The sequence below is a fragment of the Oxyura jamaicensis genome, chromosome 12 (genome assembly GCF_011077185.1).
Source record: "Oxyura jamaicensis isolate SHBP4307 breed ruddy duck chromosome 12, BPBGC_Ojam_1.0, whole genome shotgun sequence".
NCBI lineage: Eukaryota > Metazoa > Chordata > Aves > Anseriformes > Anatidae > Oxyura > Oxyura jamaicensis.
The window spans coordinates 6870475-6894633 of NC_048904.1; the positions used below are offsets into that span (position 1 = coordinate 6870475).

Here is a 24159-nt window from a genome sequence, read left to right on the forward strand (position 1 = left end):
GTGTGGACCCTAAAAATAGGGCATTGTGCCCTAGGAATGGCAGCCTGGTTAGTATGAGTGTGGCTGTAAGCTGGAAAAATCTAGCTTTGGAAGCAGGTGTCATGGCCCTTCCTAAAAGCATTTGGTCACTTCAAAGGGGCCCCCCGGCTTTGAAAATGGCACCTTTAGGCAATCAGAATAATACTTTGGATACTAAGTGGAGGTTCTGCATTCGAAAAAGAACCCATTGGGTCCTAATAATGAGGCTTTGGACCATTAAAAACTCATGTATGGAGGAGGCAAGAGGCAGTGAGGAGGAGGAGTGGGGTATTGGTCACTTAAATGTTGCCTTGTCCTGAAATCTCAAGGTTTGTGCAATTCAAATTAGACTTTCAAGTGGAGGTTCTGGACTTTGGAAGTAAGGCTTTAGATCCTGAAGAGGAAACATTGGGTCCTAATATAGAGGCTTTGTATCCATAACTTGGGGTGATGGAGTGTGGCTGAGAGGACAAGCCCTCTTTTTTAGTGCCCCAAGTCTCATTTTAGGAGCCAAGGTGTGAGTTACAGTTCTGAAGGTCTCTTTGAACAGCCCCAACCCAACTGTTGGAGGTTCCAAAGGCTCATTTTTTTCTGACCCAGTTCTTCTTTTTAGAGCTGAAAGGCACATTCTAGATGCCAAGGCCTGAATTTTTGAGCCTAGAATGCCTTTAACACCCAAATACCCATTCTGAGGAATCATAGCTTCATTTTAGAATGGTTCAATGCCTGACTTGTAAGGTTTAATGCCTCATTTTAAAGTCCAGATCATATTTTCTTGGGCACAATATTGTCTTTCAATATCAAAGGCCTTTTTCTCTTCTCTGAAGTATACCAGTAGTGCCCAAAGGCTCTTTTTTGATATCCCAAAGTATCATTTTATGGCAGCTCTGCTGGACCTGACAAGATGAGGACATGAGAACCCTTAGCCTGACCCTCTTCTCTGAGCAGTAGTCTTATTCCCATACGCTGCTAGAAAGTCCTGCCTGTTCCCCTGTCAGCACCAGCCATTCCCGCGTCACTTATGTTTCTTGTGTAGCTCGCAATTCATTCCTCTCTTGATCTCCATCTTTTTATTTATTTATTTATTTATTGGAAAGTTAACCTATTCTGCTAAATCAATGCTTCTTTCGCCCAGTTGTGGGAGTCTCAATATGGGAGTCTCAGTAAAGAAGTCTTCCCCGCCATTAAACAAACAAAACAAGAACAAAACGACAACCAAGAAACAGCTTTAAGTCGTATGGCCCCTAAGGAAGCAAGTGCTCCTCATTTATGAATGAAGCAGAAGTGATGAAGTGGAACAGGCACATCGTCAACACTGCTGGCCTGGGTGGTCAGGAGGAAGGACTGTCACATGTCACAGCCTAAAAATGAGTCTATAAAACGCTGCGAAAAGAATTGTGTGCAGTTTTGCCTCTCCTGGACTGCAGCACAACGATAAGCAAACATCTCGTGGTGCCACGCCGTGCTGGGGGCTTGCAGCAGGTTCCTGTGACTGGGTGCTTGCTTGTCAGCGCTACCCCTGGAGCTGCCAGGTGGCCTTTGGGCTCCTTCTCTTGAAGCGCAGGCTAAGCGTGAGTGTGCAGCAGGACCAGGGGAGAGCATACTTAAGCTTAGAAACACCAAACGGGAGGAAGCGCCGGGGCAGGACGGGGACTCGCCGCCCTCCCGGCCGCCCGGCGGCGCTCGTCCCGGCGCCATTCCGCCGGCGGCGCCGTTGCTACGGGGCGCGGGAGGCGCCGAAAGCGAACGGCGGGGGGCGGGCAGGCGGCATGGCGGCGGCCGGGCTGGTGAGGGGCCGGGGCCTCGCTGCTGCTGCTCGGGGCGGGGGGGGTCGGGATCCGGCCGGAGGCATCCCGGTGGCGGGCGGGGACAGCCCCTAGGGCCGCGCCGGGCTGGGGCTGCGAGGGCGGGAGAAGGCCCGGGGCTGGGTTCGGGGGGGATTTGCGGACTTGGGGGGCGGGAGGGCTGCGGCTTGGCGAGGCCTGGAGGGGGGGGAGGGTTGTGGAGGGGGCAGCGCTGGGTGCCGGGGGAGCCTAGCGTTTGTCCTTTCTGTGCAAAGGTTGGGCTCTTGCCTACAGCTGGACTGGGATGAGCAGCTGTTAGAACAGAGCTGTGCTTGATGGCTTGCTCCGGTGTTATTTCGATGTGACTGATGTTCCAGGGCCAGTTTTGGGGTGTCTGCAAGTGGGAAGCATGCTGCAAAAATGCACAGATGGCTTACACAAGCCAGCTAAGATCAGGAGGGGTTATCAGCGTGGGTAATTTTTCCTTTCAAAAGCTTATTGATGTGTGTGAAATGCATGTTTTGCATTGCATAATGTTCATACCTCTAGCAGGCTTTCACGGAGTGAATATGAAGCTTGGTTAGCTTGTCATGGAAATCAAATAGTTTTGTTGTGTGAAGATGGTTCTTCACCTATTGTGTGTGAACGTTATTGTCTTCTAGGAAGATCCGTCCCTAGAGAGACACTTCAAAGGCCACAGAGATGCTGTCACTAGCGTGGACTTCAGCCTCAATAAGAAACAACTGGGTAAATAAGCTCTGTATTTTGATGGCACAGTAATGACAGAGTTTCTCTCCATTAGCTGTGTGAGGAGAGCCCTGGAGGTCCTGAGCATTAAAACAACTTAGTTTTGTGATGAAAAGATTTGTGGGAGTTTTAGGATGAGTATTTGTATGTGCCTTTAAAAATTCTGTTGTTGAACCATGGTGGTGACAAGTTGTGTGCGTCCTACTAGAGCTTTAGGATCATCTACTGTTGCCTACCATTGTGCAGGTACTTTGTTTTACAATGCAGTGAACATAAAGTAAAACCTTACTTTTTTTTTCCCCTGCACAAGTATCTTTCCTCCTCCGTCTTTTATTTCTCCTATTTAGACACTTGCCAGCGTTTATGCCAAGGCTTGTGTCCTAGCTGCTATTCCGTAACTCGCTGTGTATGCTTTCAGTCGGAACTGATAGGGGTTTTGGCTCTTGATGAAGCTGTTGGTCTGTCTGTGAGAACAGTGCTTTGACTCACTGAGGAGATGTCAGAAATGGTTGCTTGAGACAAGGTACCTGGTAGGCAGTGGGCCCAGCAGACATGAATAAATGGAAATACAGCACTCTGTTAGGTAGCCACGGGCTGCTTGTAATAATCCTGTTCTGGACCTTGCAACCTGCAGAGCACTTGGGAGGTTGCAAGGAAATGAAAATTATTCAAACCCATCTTGGACCATCCTTCTACTGTCTTCCCTTTCCCTCCCCTCTCTGATTCTGTTTGCCTTTTCCTAAAACTTTATCTAGTCAGTGCAGATCTTTGTTTAGTAAGGATGCTCTGAATATAACTTAGTGTTGTTTTTTACCGTCTTTCCAGAAGTAGTGCTTGAGCCTTTGCGTCCTCCAACTAGACTGTGAAAGAGTTAATCTTGATATTTTTTAGTAGATGAGATCAGGTAAGAAAGGGGAGAAATTCTAAGAATTTTTCTTTTTTAGATATTCTGGGGTCAGTCATGTGTATTTGACTATTGAGAGATTTTCCTCCCTCCCTTTGCTGCCCCATATCAGCCAGCCAGACCTAAAGGCCTTTTTATTCCATTAGATTGCCCAATCTGGTTAGGATAGTTCTTGCTAACAAGTCCCAAGGAGTATCCTACTAAGATGCTTTACTGAGATATCTGAGCATTATTTGCCTTACCTTTTTGATATCAGTCCTGGAAAAGATGTGTTATTTCAACTTAATATTTTTGCCAGACAGTGACTTAGTAAAGCCATGGTTAAAGTTTTAATCTTCTGACGCTAGGCCATGTGCTCAACCTACTTTTTGCACAGTTGTCCGTCCTTAAACTTTAGTATCCGTAAGAAAAGGTTTTGCCTGGATCTTTCTGAGTTCAACTGTTCTTGTAAGGTTTTTTGTTTCCCCTTAAGGGACGTGATTCTATATGAAATAGCCGCGTATTAATCCTGAATCAATGGCAGGAAAAGGTTGTCTTGTTGTTGTTGTTGTTGGAATGACTGTGAAGTGAAAGGACATTTCCAGCAAAAGCTATTTGTCATTTGCCTTAATGCTAATGACCTGGAATCTTCTTGTAATTATGTTACATCCACATCAGAACCTACCATCAAACTGATCTTTTTTTCTAGGAGTAGCTTGAGATCTCCCTGCAGCTGTGTCCTACTTGGGAAGAGATAGATGCAGCTTGGGTTTGTTGGTGGGCTAAGACATATACTCTGTGCTAGCCAGTGGAAAATCTACAGAGTTTTCTAATATTTAGGCATTAAACTGATTTGAAGGGCTGTTTTTACTGTCATGGTTTCTGAGATCTAGTATTTTTTCGCTTTGCTAAGTCAATACTGGCATGTGTTTGCAAGCCAATGCAGGACTTTGTATGAATTGCTAATGAAATACAGAGTATGCAATACATCAGTGAAATTTAAAGGACAGTGTGCTTGAGACTGTTGGAAGCTGGGATGGTGAGCTGTGTGTGAAAGGTGGTTTCATTGTAACTGGAGGAGAATTAATGCAAATAACCTTTTCTTTTCAATTCAGCAAGTGGCTCGATGGACTCGTGTCTGATGATCTGGAGTATGAGACCTCAGATGAGAGCCTATCGCTTTGTGGGCCACAAAGATGCAGTGATGTGTGTTCAGTTTTCCCCTTCTGGCCACCTAGTAGCTTCAGGCTCCAGAGACAAAACAGTCCGCTTATGGGTTCCTAGTGTGTAAGTATTCCTCACCACCATGTCTCTTTTTGTGTTTAACTATGGCTTAGGGTTTTTCACTGCTTCTCGAGAGTAATTTTTCAGCTCTGGGCCTGAAGAAAGAACCATTTTATGGAGCAGCTTGGACAGAGGAGAGGTATTTCAGTCTTAAAATGGCATTGGAAATGAAACTGAAGTCCCTAACAAAGCTTAAAATCAGTATTACTTTCCTATGTTAACATAACAAGTCATTAATGGTACCCATCAGTGGTGAGCTGTTGAATTTTTTTTTCTTCCCCCCACCTGTCTGTCTCTGCTAGCAAATTGATCCTTTAATTCTCTGCCAGCATTAAGCAAGATGCTTAGGCAAGAGCTGTGGTCTGGTGATGGAGATACCTGTTCTGTGAGCAGGGTGAAGCTTACTTGCTTGCTGACTAGCTCCTTGAGTAGCTTCAAGTTTGCGGTCTTAAATCCAGGTCAGCAATTCTGCTGATCTGTTGTCCTAATTACACCAAAATTTGTGAATTCAATGATTTCATGATCACCGTGGTCAAGACAGCTACCTACCATTTCATCTCCCACAAAGGCCTTCTCTGTTCTCAAACAACAGATCCACGAGGGCACCTTTCCCAGTTGGCTCAGTCAGGACTTGGACAGGAAATTATCTTCAGCATCCTTTAGGAAATTTCTCAGACTGGCTTGTTGCAGCCGTATGATAGTCCTACTTCATGTCTGGGAAGTTGAAATCTCCCATAAGGACACTTAGCGCAAACTTGTTAAATTTCTCGGAAACTTGCATATAAATAGAAAGGACTGGGATGTACTGGGAGAAGTGAACTTCAGTGATGCTATCTCAGTTGTTTAGGGATGTGATCTCTGTGGTCTAAACTTTATCTGTGGTTGTAATGTCAGAAAAGGGAAAAGGAAACTGTTGTTACACCAGTTGTGAAATACTTTGGTACATGGTAGTTTTAATCTGTGTTTTTTTGGTGTTCTTTGTCAATTTACCTTCTTTAGACACAACTAAAGCAAGAGGCATCCAGGTTGAGTCATGTTTGTAACTGTGAGGGTCATTAAAGGGGAAGGAAAAACTATACCTTCACCTATTTGTGGGTCAGGAGCTTGTTTCTAAACAATTGGAAACTTTGTAGTCCCTTTTCAAGGGTGATACATTGTTGAGTTAATGCTACCCTGCTGTATTGTTTTCTGTTTGGGATTTGTTTTTTTGATAAGTCACGCTGATAGAATTTTACAATTTAATGTTTCTGATATGAGATTTTATCAGATCTGGGGATGTTTTGTAGTTTTAGACAAAAAGAAAACTTTATTAAGAGTAGCCATTACTGTTCTTTGCCTCCTGGTAAATAAGGATCAAATAAAACTTGGGAGCTCTGACTTCTCTGAAGAGGGAGGGAATATTTCTGGAAGGCATATAGGGTTTTGACTTTCTGCCTTTTTGGCTTCAGTAGTGCCACGGAACTCAGCATATAGCAACAGAATGCAGTTTTCCAGAAGGCACAGTACAAAGCTAGGCTATTAGATACCAAAGGAAAAGAGAGTAAAATATGTCTCTCTGTCCTCTTCTGTCTGTGAATATTGCACTCTAGGTAGCACAGTATACATTGTGCAGACACAGGACTCTTGGTCCAAAGTATACCTATCGGATCTCAAATATGTTGCACTCCTCCTTGCGTTTATTTGCCAGAAAAATACCTCTTTCATTTATTTGGAAACTCTGGAGGAAGACGAATTAGTGATACCTTGTCTTTTGTCCAGCCTGACTGCGTTAGTAGTAGCATTACTCAGTGTTGTACGGTGTCAGACATTCTGCATTTACTCATATTGTTTCTCCTGTGATTTTACATCCGGAGCTGTCAGCTGGAGTATGGGCCACTGCAATAACAGATGGGAGGTGGTTGCCTTCTTGGCCCTGTCTACGTGAACTGTAAAGGCAGCTTTCTTTTCATCTGCGTTGCAGTGAGGGAGTTAGTACAGAATCTCAGCCTTTTCTTCTATAGTGATGTTTCTGTGAACTTTGTTTTAAATAGTTGCACAAATTAACAGCATTCTTGCCCTTTCTAGGCCATGTAAGTTGTTCCAAGTTGGATTGGGTTCCAGTATTGAGGTGGAAAACTGATTTCAGCTTTGTGTTCTGTTCAGCTCATGAATTTGTCTGGGGTTGGTTGATGATTTCTCCCCGAAGTCAACATACGCAGTTCCCATAGAAATCAAAGAAAGGATTCTGTGATCCTAATGGATCGGAAGGGACCTTAAAGACCATCTACTTCCAGCCCCCCTGCCATGAGCAGGGACGCCACCCACTAGATCAGGTTGCCCAGGGCCTCGTCCAGCCTGGTCTTGAGCACCTCCAGGGAAGGGGCATCCACAGCTTCTCTGGGCAGCCTGTGCCGGTGCCTCACCACCCTCTGAGGGAAGAATTTCCTCCTGACATTTAATCTAAATCTCCCCTCTTTTAGTTGAAAACCATTCCCCCTTGTCCTGAAATAATGGTTAATAGCACTGCGTAGCCATACAGAAGCTTCATGTTGTCAGGTATGCAATGTCTTTGCTGTCATGTTGTGCGGTTCTAAAGTGTCCTTTCCTTCTGTGTAGCAAAGGAGAATCTACCGTGTTCAGGGCTCATACAGCAACTGTGAGGAGCGTTCATTTCTCCAGCGATGGCCAGTCCTTGGTTACGGCTTCTGATGACAAAACAGTCAAAGTGTGGACAGTTCACAGGCAGAAGTTTCTATTCTCACTTAGTCAGCACATAAACTGGGTTCGCTGTGCCAGGTAAGTGCCTTTCTGGCAAATAGTGATGGTAGGTTATCCTTCAGGGTAGAGATTGAGCATCGTGGTCTTGTGTAACTATTTAGGATGATTCAAATGTGTCCAGTGACTGAAATAACTTGGTAACACGCAGAGAAATGCCTTAGATAGCAGCTGTGTACCCATTTTATATTTCTTTAATAATCTTCGTCAAGCAGAGGCTTTATTGTTTGGTTCCATGTTTCACTTCTACCTGTCTTTTACATCTTGAAGTTACTAAAGAAGGCAAATTGAGAGATTATAATTGTTACTGCAGCTTAGTTACTTATAGGCTTGTCATGCCTCTATTCAAAAATGATCACACGTGCCCCTTCCATCGTTTGGTTAAGGAGAACGTTCCAAGTACATAAAGATAATCATCTACAAGCATTTTAGTATGTCAGGTTACTCACTGTAGACATTCACGAGGATCAGCTAATGGTATCTTCATATTTCCTGTAAATAACAAGCAAGTACATAAAATGCTGAAAGGATTGCCATTATAAATACATGATTTCCTTATAACTGTCTCAAAAATTCAGTTTTCCACGATCCATCTCTGTTGTTCTGAGGAATTTTTATGTATGTATGTATTTAGAATAAAGCCAATGTCTCTAAAGGTGATTCTTGCATTGGAGTTCATGGAAGTGATAGTGACAGTGACTGACAGAATTATAGATGCCCACAGTAGAGTAGAAGGAATATTTTTCTGGTGTATGTGATGTTCTCCAGTTAGGAACTCAAGTCCTGATCCTGTAATATTTATGCTTCTGAAAGAGGTGCCTTGATCTTGGTTCTCTTGTAATTAAATTTTTAGATGAATGATGTACATTCACCTGAGGCATTAGCATGATGAAGCTGCTCCGATGGGAATAATCACATTGCTGTTAATACTTGTGGCAAATATAGGAATTGTTTTGAAACGGGGTAAAGAAACAACTTGAGATACTCTTTAGTTAAAACAGGATAGGAGATCTTAAATCAGACTGAAGAATTTCCTGAGGATTATTTTATGCACTTATGGAATTAGGGACGGTTTGAGGAATTACGGGTTGCCTTTTTCCTCAACCTGTATTTTTAGTCTCATTGATGTCTGTGTGACTTCTTGAAGAGTCAGGTGTGTTTATGGATGTGCCCTGACAGCTGGCCAAATCCAGTTGACCCTGTGCACCTTTTGTGTGGGGACACTTCTTAATTGCTGTTACTCTTTTCCTAGATTCTCTCCAGATGGACGCTTGATTGTATCAGCCAGTGATGATAAAACTGTGAAACTGTGGGATAAAACCAGCAGAGAATGTATACATTCCTTCTGTGAGCATGGGGGGTAAGTAACTGCCAGGGCACAAGGACCAGCCCTGTAGTGATGGCTCAAGTGGGATGTGTGGTGACTGTAGTCAGAGATCCTTGTCCTGGCAATCATTTCCACCTCCTAAAAAATGATTAGCACCTATTTCAAAAGCAGGAAGCAGCAGACGAGGTGCAAAAAGCTTCCAGAATTGCTTTGATCTTGTTATACATTGTCCAGGTTGGAACATGAAGGGTTATGTTTTAATAACTGTCCAGTATGTCAGGCCTTAAATAGTAAGAACAGAGAAACTTATTTTTGAAGCTACTTAAATTATTGGTTACTTCCAGACTTGTCAAGTGTTTTCTTTTTCTTTTTTTTTTTTTTTTTAATTGTATTTTGAGTTGAAGAAGTAAATTAAAGTAAAAGCGTGCTGGCAAATTGGTACTTGTAGGCTTTGTTTCATCCTCAGAATGCCAAAGAGTTGCTCAAAAAAATCCTGTTCTATTCAGTTGTGGAATCAGGGATTTTTTTTCATGCAAAATGTTGAGCTGCAGCAAAAGTTAATTTGTCCAGAAATACAAAATGAGTCTTCAGAGTACTGAGGTGGGACTACGCCTAGCTTCTTGCTGTATTGAAAATTCAAGTACAAAGTTATGTTCTTTCCAGGTAATAAACAATTAAGGGGCTGTGGAGGGAGATCTGTGTTCCATTCTTGTATATGTCAGTCTAGAAAACCTGTTAATTTAGTAAAGGACATTTGTTATGCAGACCTTTACACTTTAAAATATTCCACAATTGGATCCATCAAATTTCCAGAGGCTTATATCTACAGCTTCTACACACAGATGTAATGCAAAACTTTGAAGACAGGTATGCTTGGATATGATCCCACAGTCTGCTTGGGGTTATAAGCAAGGTCTTAAGAGAAGTTTGCCAGCATGAATTTTTACGTTGTCTCCTTTCCTTAATGTTCAGTGCATCATGATTTAGTTTCCCTTCTTGAAAATACCTTTCTGATCTTCAGCAAGAATTAAATATAAACAGTTGGATTTAACTGCAATTTACAGGTTTGTGAATCATGTGGATTTTCATCCCAGTGGTACATGCATTGCTGGAGCTGGTACAGATAACACAGTGAAGGTGTGGGATGTTAGGATGAATAGACTTCTTCAACATTATCAAGGCAAGTTAAGCTCTTTGAAAAATCTGACCATTCCATGTTTTAATATGGACTGCTCTGAAGCCCCAGGACTCTCTCTCTTCACCTGCTGTTTTTCCAGAAGGGCATTGGCTTAGGCCTACCCAGGGAAGCCTTTCTTCACCAAACCTCGTGCTTTGCTCCACCTCATATTAGCTCCAAGACTGATTCTTGCAGGTTGATGAGAGACGCCTCTGTTCTGATTTTTCCTTTTCTGCCCACCATCAAAAAAAAAAAGGGGTAAAAAATCCCCAGCACTGAAATTGTCTCATATTGCAGGTGTGCATAGGTGTTACTTGCAATTCCACTTGGCTTTTATTTACTGTTCTTGAGGAAATAATGTGCAGTAGAAAGAACGTGGCCTTTGCCATCAAGTAAGTCTGTGAGAGAAATCCAGTGCATTCCAGCAAAGCAAAAAGTTAAGTTTTTCTTGAGAAAATTATGGAAAGTTAACAAAAGAAGGAAAACGAAAATCAATAAATTGCAGTTCTAGACCTTGATATATGTTTACAGTTCCTTCTCCAGTATCTCCTTTGGTTTTCATCTTCCAGAATTGTTTTGATCTTGTTACATCTTTTCCAGGCTAGTTTGTCCTTGGAGTCGCTGTATATTTAAGAGTCTAGTTTTTGTTGTTTTTTAATCCTTCCTTTCAAAATGGCATCTCTCCTTATTGCCTGTTCTCGTCAAACTGATTAGTGCTGCCATTAGCAAGGAAAGTAGGTCCTTTCTGTTTCCTGCAAGCTCAGTAATCCATACATTCTGAAGCACTGTCTTCAATACAAATAGTGCATCAAACTTTATTTTGCTAGCTTTTGTGAAGACCACTTCTGGCATGCTAGTCAAGCAGATTGAAAATATGGGACTGGAGCTCAGTATTCTGTTCTTTCTGCAATCCACGCCAGATAGCATCAGTTCCTGCTGCTACAGCCTCGCAGGCGAATGCCAGGCAGAAAAGGCAAAATAGTAATTTTTTCTTTTGCAGTTGATTTCTGCTAACTTCACAAATTAAGAGGCAAAAATTGAACTTTAAATTAAAACAGACCTCCTGACTTTTTATAACTAATTGTTTTTCAAAGTGCTTTTATCTATGTATCCCTTTACTCACAGGTCAATGAAAGAATTTGCATAGTCTTCCAATGAAAGTTCGTTAGTTTCCATTAAAATAGAAAGGCAGAGGAAGTGTTATGGTGGTTTAAGGAGCAGGGTGTTCCTTGTGTTCCTTCCGTGACCTGTACAAGACAGACTCTTCTTGTACATAGGAGTAATGGGAGTTACTCATCTCAGAATAAACACAGACTATTTGCAGAGAAGTCATTGACATTGTGAAAGTCCTCTGGATTCCACGAAAAAGTACCTAAAAGCTTTGCAAAAACAGGTTGAGGATTAGGAACAGTCTACAAATTTTGGAATCCTTTAGTATTTCTGCCCTTCATGGTGGGCTGTTCTTTGCACATAGATGGAAAAAACATTATGATAATCTAATCAAACCATTAAGCACTGATGGTGACACAACCGTCACTGAAACAGTTCTCTTCTTGGGTTAAAAAAAAATGCAGGCACAGGAATAAGGAATATGATTGTATCCTGGCTTCTAAACGGAAGGTTGTCCTCTCAAGTTCCTGTGGAGTCAGGTCAAATGGGTGTTGAACTCTTTCAACTTTAAACCTGCTTCAGTTTCTTGAACTCTCATATAACATTATTTTATTTATTCAGGTATTCTTATGGACAATCACTTCTGGTTCTGATAATTAACTAATGTACCGGGCCTTTTGAGGACTGTTTCAAATCATTGTAATTGTACCTCCTACTGGCCACATAGCAGCAATGAATCAGTGAGGTGGATTGATAACTGGCTGGATGGCAGAGCTCAGAGGGTTGTGCTCAGTGGTGCGGAGTCTGGCTGGAGGCCTGTAGCTAGCAGTGTCCCCCAGGGGTCAGTACTGGCTCCAGTGTTGTTCAACTTACGCATCAAGGACCTGGACAGTGGAAGGAGTGCACCCTTACCAAGTTTGCTGATGACACAAAGCTGAGAGGAGTGGTTGGTACCCCAGAAAGCTGTGCTGCCATTCAGAGGGACCTTGGCAGGCTGCAGGGTTGGGCCGAGAGGAACCTCATGAAGTTCCATAAAGGCAAGTGCAGGGTCCTGCACCTAGGGAGGAATAACCCCAAGCACCAGTACAGGCTGGGGGCTGCCCTGCTGGAGAGCAGCTCTGCAGAGAGGGACTGGGGAGTCCTGGTGGACAGCAGGCTGACTGTGAGCCAGCAGTGTGCCCTTGTGGCCAAGAAGGCCACCAGTATCCTGGGGTGCTTTCAGAAGAGTGTTGCCAGCAGGTCAAGGGAGGTGGTCCTCCTGCTCTGCTCAGCCCTGGTGAGGCCCCACCTGGAGCAGTTCTGGGCTCCCCAGGGTAAGAGGGACACAGAACTACCGGAGCGAGTCCAGAGGAAGGCTACGAAGATGATGATAGGACTGGAGCAGGTGTCGTACAAGGACAGGCTGAGAGAGCTGGGCCTGCTTACCCTGGAAAAGAGGAGACTGAGGGGAGACCTCATCCGTGTGTATCAGTATCTGAGGGGAGGGTGTCAAGAGGATGGAGCCGGTCTCTTTTCAGTTGTGCCCAGCGACAGTACAAGAGGTGACGGACACAAACCGAAGCACAGGAAGTTCCAGCTGAATATGAGAGGACACTTTACTGGGAAGGTGACAGGGCACCGGAACAGGGTGCCCAGAGAGGCTGTGCAGTCTCCTCCTTTGGAGATACTCAAAACCTGCCTGGATGCCATCCTGCGCAACGTGATCTAGGTGATCCTGCTCGGCAGGGGGGTTGGACTAGATGATCTTTGGAGGTCCCTTCCAACCTTGGCCATCCTGTGATTCTGTGGATGCTGAAGTGTGATTTTTTTGTGTAGTAAGTATTGTTAACTTGTGACCTTTATCAATACTTGGAAGTGCCTTTCTGAAGTCTTGCTGCTAAAATAGGTGCCATGTTTAAATACCCAAATAGTGTCAGACTTTCTTTCAACCTATTTTATCAGCTTTTCAGCAGCAGCAAGATCTGCAGTGCATGTTTCTGGCCACAGCATAATTTGGCTCAATAATGACTTCTTCTTGCTGCTATTAAATTGTCCAAGTCTAACGTGGTTTAGGTTTGACTGCCAGGTTTATTTCTGTCTTGGAGTTGTATATTTCCCCTATATCCCACCCTTTCTGAATAGTATTTTAGTCTGACACTCTTGCTATCGAAGTGATCTCTTCCTGTTGTGTTATTTAACAGCTACTGTGTAAGTCCTAATCATGTACTAAATTTTGAGCTAGAACTAGTCATAAAAGCCAAAGAAATCTAAAACGGCAGTGATAGTTGTATGCAGTCACTTCATGCACTTGCAGCTTCAAACTGGTGCATTTGTAAGACCCTGCTCTGTAAGGGTTTATGCGCGTCTGATGTAGTTTTGTGGCTGAGTCCCACTAGAGGGCATCTGTTTCCTCTGTATGGGCTCAAACTGTCTGATTTCAAGGGAGTCCATTTTAAAGATTAAATTGCTTTGAGGAGTTAGTAGGGAAGTAGCCCTGCCACGGGCTCTTGCATGTTAAAGCTTGGTTGTTTTCTAAAACCGATGTGTCTTTTAGAAATGTTGCTCCTGTTGCCAGAGCTTTTTCCAACTGCAGCATTTGTAAAGGGAAGTTGGAAGTAGAACGCAAACTGTAAAAACTTCTTGTATGGTGTGTTTTCTAGCAAAGTAAAGAATCTCTTGTCCTATTTACTGTATAGGAGAGTATATGGATGCTTAATTCGCTCCTCTAGTTGGTGCTAACTATTTTTGTACAGCAAATAACCCCCTAATTAAAATGGTCAGTATTTATTCCCTAAAGATTTTTCTTCCTGTGGAAGTGAGATGCCCTGCACACAACTCCGCAGGCCTGTGGAAACAGCTTTAACCTGCTTTGTCATTGCTGTTTCAAAAGAACAATTGACACGTGTCTATACTTCAGACAGAGCCAGGCAATGGGCATCAGTCTCTGGGACCGTGGCTGCCTCAAGTACATGTTTTTTTTTTTTTTTTTTTTTTTTTTTTCCTGCCTGCTGGTTACTGAGGTGTCACTCCTTCTGTGCAGTCAGTGTCCATATTGCAAGGCTCATGTTCGGTCACTCAGTAGGTTGGCATGACTCAATTTTCAGTAGCCAACCTGTGGAGGTACCGCCTGAGCCCGATAGCAGTCCGTCATTTTTCTGGGCCCGTTATTTTTCTGGGGCTTGGCTGGTGGAAGGGAGGGCTTGTGGCAGTGGGAGACGCTTCCTCGTGCTGCGCCTGGTCTATGGGTGAAATAAATGAAATAAAGTGAAGTTGTAGGACGTTTTGGCAAGTTTCTGGGGGAGGTGTTGTGAATGCTTTTATGAGAGGTATGAGCTGGTTTGGCGGAAGGAAGATGAAGTTTTCTCTGAGCTTATGGCAGCCAAGAACTGCTTGGGCACAGAAGTGGCGACTTCTCACATGGCCACAGCCTGTGTGAGTTCTTGCCATTGTGAAAAGTTTTTTGGCAAAGCCAGAAATACTTAATTCGCTGTCTAGAGCTTAGAGGATGTATCTCTATCTTAATCAGTTTCTGGCGTGATTCCTTTTAGGACTTGCTTTGAGTGACAAAATATGAACTCGCCTGCATCTGAATATAGACAGTAAAAGGCCGAGGAATATTATAAATTACTCAGAATAAAATTTTCAAAGGAGTGTGTTTAGTGCTTTTAAGGATAAAAAACAATGCATGTGCTTTTTCTCCTATAATATATAAGGGTGGGAGGGAGACCTACCTGTTTGATACGGGCAATATTCACCTACAGGAATAACTGCTTAGAACTTACCTGCGTTAAAGTTTTTTGTTTGTTTTCTGTGTTTGTTTTTGTTTTTAATTATCTGGGTCAAGAGGAGATATTTCCTAAGAACTTAAGCTGAGGTATCTAGTGTTTGAGACTTTAAAAAGTAGATATGTTATATGCGGGGCGGGTGGAGGGGAGGAATAGTTGGTTCTGGTGTCTTTAAAATCGTATTTTGGGTGAGTATTTTTAGCAGGCAGTTTGGATATGAAAAGTGTACCTGACTTAAGAGAATGTAAGTTTAGTCTGGGGCTTGTCGAGGGAGGCTGCATTGGTAGTAGTAGATTCAAGATGGAACATTTGGAGGGCGTTCAGTATAATTAAGAACAAATGGATAGTTAAAATGCTCTGGAAGCGTAGCTTTACTATTCTATAATGTCCCATAAGCTATGCGTATGTGAAGTACTACATGTTCTTACGGATAAATGAGCACAATAGCTTTTTTTGTAAAAGGTGTGTGTTTTTTTTTTTGGGGAGGGGGGGAAGTCCTACATTTGGTAGATGTTTAATGTTCTAGTGAATTTAAACGTGTAGTTTGACTTTTTTTCCTAGAGCATTTTCTTTTGCTCCCTTCAAAATAACTCTTAGGCTTTGTCTTTGTGCAAGAAGGATCACTTTATTGGAAGTTCATGCTCTAACAGTTTGTCTACTCATATACGTTATTTAATTATTTTTTGGGGGGTAAGGGGAATTGGATGGCTGAAGAAATAATGTTTATACTGGACTATTTTCAAGTTCTGGTTCTTTCCTAGTTCCTCTTAAACTTAGTCTTAGAGTCAGTTAGTAAACCTAAATGAAAAAGAAGCAAAACAAAACCTATGCAATACCAATTTTGAGTTTTTCTTTCATAGTAATTTCAGTCTTCTCCTTAATGTACTAGCTTATAGATTTTATTTTATTAATTACTTGGGAGCAAGAACTGCAGCTCCCCTGTAGTAAAATATGCCAACATCCAGCTCTGTCACAAAATCATATAGTTCACTTGTGCATGTAGTTACATTTTAGGGCTACACTTGAAGCTTTTGTAGTCTTAAATCTTTTAGAATAATTGGAAAGCTTCCTTTTTCATGTCAGTAAAGTTATACCTATCTTTACAAGAATTTGAATACTGCCCTTGTTCTCCAATGCTTTGAAGATTTTTGTGGAATGTTTCCCCCATGATAATTTTCCTGTTAAACTCTGTAACAGAAAATCGGAATGTGTTTGTATTTTATTTTATTCTTTTGCCTTGGGCTTATGTAAACTGGTCTCGGTGATTATTTGTGTACATTTTTTCTATCCTTAGTGCACAGTGCTGTGGTAAACAGTCTTTCCTTTCACCCCTCTGGAAATTACCTGGTTACTGCTTCTAATGATTCAACTCTTAAAATTCTGGACTTGCTGGAAGGAAGACTTCTGTATACTCTTCATGGTCACCAGGTGAGGAAAAGCCTTTCGTACAGTGACATACAAACCCACAACGTACTGGGCAAATCTGTGCTCGAGCCTTAGTTTTCATCTTCGTATCCAAAAATATTTTGAAAACTTCCTTGCTTATTAAAATAATAATAATGATATAGGGAGGAAAGGAGATAAGGCAGGAGTGGAGAGGATAAGGAAACGAGACAGACAGGGAGCTTCAACACTGAGGATGCAAGCCTAAGACCAAAGGGGCACATCAGTGCTGTGCTCCAGACTCTAACCCTGTCGTGTAGTCTCTGTACTGCAGCTCAGACTGTCTCCCTCGCTAAAGAGGTGGAAGTAGCACTTGGCCTTCTGACATGTGTTGTGAACATAAATGCTGTTTTTGTAGTAGGACACTTGCAAACGTTAGTGGTAAAATAGAGGAGGTGCATTTTGGGATGTTATTTGGGCACACGTTTCCATTTTGTTAGTTGACTGAATTAAATAATTGAAGGTGATAAATGCTGCTGGCTGGGTAAGTTTAACTGACTGGCCTATTAGTATTATGCTGCTGGATATGTTGCTTGTAAGGTTTATTATATGAATGCTTGGAGCTCTCTTTTAAAATGTTAAATGGAAATAAATAAACTAATTTCATTGCCCACATTGAGTGGGGCTCAAAGTCATGAAAATGCAAACCTGTTTTAAAGATTCCCTTTCTAAACAGACAAAGAACAGACATTCCTAATCTACTTGTCCCTCAGTTATTATTGAGGCTGTTTTGAGCCATCAGTACTAGCTGGGGAAAATCACAGCCTGAAACTGTTGGAGGCATGATTCTGGTCAATAATGGCATCTGTGTAAGCTGCAAAATTGATAATTCTGGCTTCTTGTGGCTTTATGTTTAGTGATTGCATTGTCTGATATCTAAAAAAAAGGGTTGAAGTTGTTCTGCAACTTTTCTCTTATAGTGAATTAGTAAACTTCTCGTCTTGTTCATGATTTTAATGAGTAAATGTAACAGTCTCATACTTAAAGCTCTGCTTCAAGACAGGATCTGATAAAACTGACCAAAGGGTTTAAATGCTGAAAAGAAAGAAACAAAGATACGAAGAAAATATGATAAATACTGAGTATCCCAACACATAAACCTCATCTGCATAAAACTTTCTTATTTTGAAAACTAGACTGGGTGGATCAGATGGGGCTGCAAGGCTTTTACCTGTTGTCCTCATCTCATTTTCATATTTGTCCCTTGCATTAATTGTTTATGGAAGTGCTTAGGAAGTAGCTTTCTGGAAAAGGTTAAGTCTGGAGGGACAGTGGATCTTGATACCTTTAATTCTCTTAGAAAGTGATGTGGCTGGTTATTATTTGTTTAGAGGCTGAACCTGCTTTCCATTCCTTCCTCCCTTCTAAACTTCTCACAGAGTGCAGTTGCACAAAAAATAGCTTTGAGAATCTGAAATTGATTTTGGTGATGAAAGTGTTCAGAATTAGGCAGGAGAAAGTCCCTTTAGACTGATGTTCTACTAAACTCAGCACTTCTGCAGAATAACTGTTTATTGAGTTATCTGTTCAGATGTAGGGTTAAAGCTCCTTCATTATTATTCCCCACCCCACAATGTTTCCAATCAGTGAGATAACCAGGAGAGAGTGACAGATGTTACCAAGCTGGCACTAGAAACGCTGTGACAGCAGCCCAGCTGAAGGGTTGTTGCCGTTTTAGGATTATATCTGTTAGTCTGGAAACAAGTAGAATTATAAAAGTGGCTGGCAGTGCTTTCTGGTCTTCTTTCAGGGTATTACATTAAGGTGAGATGGGTATAGAACCAGTCCTGGCATTGCCTTGGCTGGCATTCACTCTGCTGGGTTTTTAATGCCTGATTTGACAGATACGCCTTTTCCGCTTAAAGCTTGTGATAAACTTTGCTTTGTTCACAGTAATCAACCCGCAGGGACAACATGCAGTGCTTTCAGAAGCTACTGGGGTAGATTCCTGTGCTGGCTGCTTCCCTAGCCTGCTCCTCTGGTGTATAAATGGGGGCTAGGTGATACTCAGGGCTTGTTCCTCCAGTCTCACTGTGATTTCTGCCAGTATCTGAAAGTGGCTAAAAATGAAGTGGGGGTGGATTTTTTTGGTCACTAAGTAGATTTGCCTTTTTAAGCGAGGGTTGTGGTTTAGTCACCAAATGAACAGCCTGTTCTGAAGACATTCTTGAGTTGTGACTTTGTGTGGGTGACAGTGTTGGTCCTTAGTTCTTATTCTGACAGCTGACTGCTGTTATGTTGTTCTGGGAAGGCTGCATGCAAGCGGACACTTGAAGGAAAAAGTCTGAAGGTTCTTTAGACATACTTTGACGCAACTGCTGGAGCGCCAGGATTTTGTTACCAGCTGATTAGCTGCAGTTTACATAGGGAGGATTGCCAAGTTTACATTGCTGTCTTTTAAAATTGTAATGGAGCTGGCCGTGTTGTAGCACAAGGATCATTAGAGATGGGAGCTTGCAGCTTGGAGTTGACATCTTGCAGCTGTGGAATATCATTCTGTACTGTGCTGCATATTTTAATTCTGGAGTGCTTCGGGCTGTGAGGTACTATTGCCTAAGCCCATACAGATGAGACATCGGGTTGGTATGCATGTCCACCTCTGGTACTGAATCATCGTGGAGGAACAGAATGTTTAGGGGCTTGTAAGTCACCTCTGGATAGTTGCTGGAAAAGAGCAAGTATGTATATGGTGCTGTCTGCCTTTTGGGATGGTTTGATTGGAGCATTTCCAGGCAACTTCTGTAGTGGAATGGATGGAAGTTCTTGGTAAATATTTAGGAAACATCTGCATGGTTATATTTATAAATAGGAAGCCAGAAAATGCAAAGTTACAGTTCTCCAAGCAGCCTTAACTTGGACCATGAAGTAGCTGCATTCTACCTACCTGGGTGGCATAAGTGCTCTCTGCTTTGCTGGTTAACTTAAGGGCAAGATCCTCTGAGCAGGTGTGCAGGAAATGAATGTGCTCCTTTAGCCTCTGCTGCCAGCTCTTCCTAGGTGGCATTAAGCATCCATGCAGGCCTAGCCATTTCTGGAGGGTGTGAGGATGTCTCAAGGCGGCCTAGAAGTGGATCAGCAAGGGGAGAGAAGGGCGTGTTAGAATATGCAGTTGGCTTTAGATTAGCATTTCAGGTATTAAAAGGAAATGGGGACTCTATTCTTCTCTTGCATTTATTTGTTTTTTGTTGTTTTTTTAACTGAAGCTTTGAGGAATTGAAAAGCTACTAGAGAAGCAATTACAAGGTGCCAGTGTGTTGGGGAAGCAGCACTGTTTTTCTCTGTGCTAAGCTGTAGCACACCTAACTCGTGGTGGACGAAGGCGCTTATTGCCATTACCACCACCTCCATCCTTTGTGCTTTTCTCCTTAATTCTCTTTCCCTCTCCCTTTCTCTCCTTTGTGCTGTCACCATCATTGTGCAGTTTCCAGGAATCTGCCTTTCTGTAGCTAAACTTTTTTTTCCCCTCTTGTTCTTAGCCTGTGGAATGCAGATTCATTCCATGCCCCCTGTCTTTTGCCACCCTGTACCCACTTGGGGACAACACTCAGCTCTGCTCTGCACCTCCTGATTTGCCAGTATATAATACCATCTCCTCTCTCCATGTTGTCTTTGGGATATCCATGCTGTTTGTAAAAGACAACAAGCATCCCAGGCTTTTATAACTTTTTTTCTCCATTTTTTTTTTTCCCTAGCTCATCTCTTTAAGATTTGGATTTTCCTGTCTGGTGCTTCTTCTGCAGGATATGTATTGCATCCTGTACCAGACTGTGAAACACCTGTGTTAGTTGTCACCTTTTACTACCTTTACTGCCCCTTATGCTTCTTCCTGGCTCTGCCTTCCTACCTGAATTCAGCTTTCTTCTCCAGACCCATCTTTTCACATTTTCAGTGGATCTTCATAGCTGGGTGTTCCTTGCTGCAAGCAAATTTATTATTGAACGTGAGGTTTTTGCTCAGTGCTCTCTCCTTACTAGAAGGCCTGTTAATTTGAATCAGCCTTCAATGAACTCTCTTGACTGATCTCTGCTGATGACACCAGTAAGATGGTCAACATGTCACCTCAGACCCTCTGTCCTGTTTGCTCAAATGCATTTCTGTTTTCTCACCCACCCTTGGTGTTTTCCTAGTTTCCTGATCACTTTTTCCATCTCTTGCTCCTCTACCCATTGTCCTTTGCAGGTCCATCTGTTTGCCATCTTTCTCCTGTGCTGTGGAGCTGTTGAAAGCAATGTGAGCTGTGGCAATGACAGCCCTGTTTATTTTTCATTCCTTGAACTGATTACCTCATGCCTGGGATTCCAGCATGAATGTTGCTACCACTGATGTGCTCCTCAGACCTCATCACCATTCACATCTCATTTTTCTTCACTGCATTAGCTCATTTGTTCAAAGAGAGTTTGAGTGAATGTACTAGATGGTATATTCCCTCTTTTCCCTGTGGGCAGCAGGAGAAGCAGCTCTCCTTGAACTAAATTACTCACTTCCCCCAGTTATGCCTTGTACCCACTCTTGCCATCTCCCTTAATCTATCTGGCTCTTGTCTGGTAGGTATTATTTTCTCCCAGATTAAAAATAGTAATAATAAGATTAAATAATTCTGCCAGCGTTGTTGACCCCACTTGTCTCTCCAACCACCTCTCTGCTATTCCTTTCATCTTGAAGAACATGCATCATTGAACTTCTTTCCTCTGCTTTAATCCTGGACCCGTTCCAGCCTGGCTCTTTTCCCTTCTGTCACTCTAAAGCCAAAATCTTAGCTCTGTTCATAGCTGAAGCTCAGAAGTCTGTCCTCTCTTGACTTAAATTGATAGTTTTGGCCCTGCTGTTCTTGAAGTTGTGTCCCCCCTTTCCTTTACTGGTTCTGCTGGGGAGGAAAAGCCTTCAAGAGGGCTTTTTTTGGTGATTGTATGCTAGCTTTGGATAGATGGTACCCATTTACCTGTGATCTGCATATAGGTATGACTCTCTGCTCCAGGCTTATTTCCGTTCCTCCAAATGAAACTCCTGGCCTCTTTCTTCAGTATTTCTTTAGAGTGATCTACTTTTTAGCTTCACCTTTTGAAAGTTTATATTTTCAGGGATGCTCGTCTTGGTGTGTCTTGTCATGCTTTTGTCAATTGTTACAGGTGCATCCTGCCGGTCATTCAGTGCTGTAATCTGTGTCCTGCCTTCAGATACCATCCCTTTAGACAAAGCAGGCAGAGTAGATTAAAGCCATTCAGAATAATTCAAGGTATCTTTTCTTAAAGCTGTGCTTTGTTTTGCATAAGCTGATCAAGATGGATTGCTAGAGCAATAAATGACGTGATCACTAGCCTCGATCTGTAGGAAATGGGAGAACACAAAGGTGGAGAAAGAGAAAGTAGTTGCTGTCTCTTGGGGGTAGCCTGCACGTAAATGAGATTGCGTGAGACGCTGTGCCTCCCCTTTCATACTGATGTAGGCAGCTGAAAGTAGGGTGGCACCTGGAGTTTCAGCTACCATGCTATGGCTGTCTCATTTTGCCCAAATCTTGTTCATTGGGATCTTGGCTGCAAAGGACTAGGTTTGATCCCGTTATCATTCCTTTTGTATGGCTTTCTCTTTTTTTTTCTTTTTTTTTTTCCATGTAAGTATGTGTGTTTCCAAGTTTCTCTGCTGCATCCATTGTGTGAGCTGTTTGTTCCTTTCAAGGCTCCCTGGGGTTTGTCTCTACCCTGCCTGGTGCTGCTCCCTTACCGGAGGAGATGAGTTGAATATTGATTAGTGGTGATGTTCTTCCCACTCAACAATTCCAGTGAATTACTTTTTGCTCTTTTTGTACTTTTCCTCAGGCTTCCTTCAGTTCTCTCCCGGTATCACCACAACCTATTATTTCAAACCCTGAGGTGCACAAAAACCTGACAGTCTTCATGTTGTTGGTGTGCTGAGGACTAAATTAAAATGTCTTCTACTGCTGCCTTGGTATCTCATTGTCCAGTTCCTCATTTCTGCAGCTTTCTGTCACTGAAGCTAAGGCAAGGATATCTAGGAATTTGGGGACTGGTGACCTCAGCTTATAGTGTGCAGCACCTACACAGTGAGGATGCAGAACGGGAGCTCCTGAACCCTTAGGGCATTATGAGAAGCTTGCACCCCACATGTTCTAACTGCATGGGAAATAAGACTAAAATTCTTCCTACGACTTGGCTAGGAGAATATGCAACTGCTGCTTTTGGCCATTTTTAGTGTAGACAGTAAGTTTAAAGAAACAAAACATCTGAAGGAGGTTTTAAATTCCTGTCTTCAACCACGTACCTGCTGTCCAGGACTGCATCACAAACATACATGTATCTCCACCACGCTTACCTGGAATGAATGCAAGCTAGGCTATGCCTAATCACTGGCTTTTTTACTATGCGTGACTTTGCCAAGTTTGTTTAAAAAGTCAATTTAAAAGAGTATTTACCAGTTTAAATATTTGGCAAATTATTATTTGTATGTTGCTATAGCAAACCTGTTACATCTGGGGGGATTGCTGTAAGTACATGTATCAAAAGGACTTTTCATATAATTTATGTCAGCAAATCTGGAGAGGGTGTTGTGTCTATCGACTTGTTTGTTCCTCTTCTTTCAACTTATAAAGGCACATTCAGCCTTTGATATCAGTTTCTATTTTGGGAGGAATGTGTTCTGCTCTACTTCCTTTTTTCTTCCCCCCCCCCCCCCCCCCCCACCCTCCCTTCAGAATGGCATGACTTTGGAGTCAGTTCAGTGCCTGTTTTGATGTGATTTTTATTGTGCAAAATTTTGACTAAATACACTGAAGTAGTTAGACTGATTAAAAAACAATTCACAAATCTACTGCTGTTCTCCAGAAGTCTACACTTTGTCCTGTTCCTGAACGTTTTGTCTTGAATGGTTTCTTGCCCTCCCGACCCTTACTGGTTTATTAGAGTTCAACTTCTTTATTTCCAGGGGCCAGCTCTTTCAAATACAGCATCTGATACCCTGACGGTGCACCAACAGCATAAATTGTTCCCTTCTGTTACATTTCCCACTTCATTCAAAAAACTTTACCTTTGAGCAGTATTCACCCCGTGCAGTTCTCTGGCTATATTCTTGTTCTGCTTACTTGTCTCTTGTTTTTCCATTTGCTTTAGAGAATCTGCATTCCTGGTGTGGTCAGAGAGCGGAATGGTTGGAAGAAGTGGGTGGGAGAAGGCACCATAAGCATGCTTTGTCTCAGCTGAGTGATGGCAGTCTCTGGTTGGAAATACCTGCAGTATTTAATGCTGTGTTGGTTGAACAAGCTCAGTTACACTAATCATTGTGCGTGCACTTTGGAATCGCTGCTACAAGATCAATTCTGGCAAGATGTCTCCAGAATGAGATCTTCCTAATGGAAGGCTTCAGAAACCATTTGAAATTACTTTAGGTGAAATGACAATACGGAATTACCTTAATGGCTTTTTAAGGAGGCTAAAACTCTTCACGCTAGGCATGAACACCTTGAGACACTTGTATTGCTGGCATGATCTTGTGCCAGCACATTGGAAAGCACAGTGGGCTGGACAGACGTTGCAATGACAGCTGTGCATTTGTCCTGAATGTAATCATCATTTGTCAGGCTTCAGGATTTATAGTGATGCATTTGTTCTTCTTAGTATTTTCTTTACTTAAAAGAATAAAGGGAAACCAGAAATAAGCTGGATCTGGGATTCCTGTGCAATGCAGTTTGGGAAGACATGAACTCTTATTAGAACACTCTGTCCTTGATGTAGATTGAGGAGAAGCTTAGAACAGTCTGAAAGACAGTGGGTTTAGCAGTTGACATCAAACCTCCTGTCTGGATCCTTGCCTGTTTATTCTAACCAGAATAGTTTGTGGTGCCTGTGCTCGAACAAACT

At 42.5% G+C, this 24159-nt stretch overlaps 1 protein-coding gene across 2 annotated transcripts in view; it reads left to right on the forward strand.

Moving 5' to 3' along the window:
• The first annotated feature begins 1771 nt into the window (after nt 1-1771).
• POC1A (POC1 centriolar protein A) overlaps nt 1772-24159 on the forward strand; it is a 55741-nt gene continuing 33353 nt past the window's right edge. Inside the window, exons 1-7 of one of the 2 annotated variants that reach the window (XM_035337889.1) lie at nt 1772-1805; nt 2465-2549; nt 4548-4719; nt 7312-7491; nt 8723-8830; nt 9862-9977; nt 16143-16276. In XM_035337889.1, the coding sequence (XP_035193780.1) occupies nt 1788-1805; nt 2465-2549; nt 4548-4719; nt 7312-7491; nt 8723-8830; nt 9862-9977; nt 16143-16276 (813 nt within the window). In that variant the 5' untranslated portion in view covers nt 1772-1787. Of the gene's footprint in view, nt 1806-2464; nt 2550-2644; nt 2796-4547; nt 4720-7311; nt 7492-8722; nt 8831-9861; nt 9978-16142; nt 16277-24159 lie in introns of those variants that run through there. The other variant, XM_035337890.1, reaches the window with a different exon arrangement.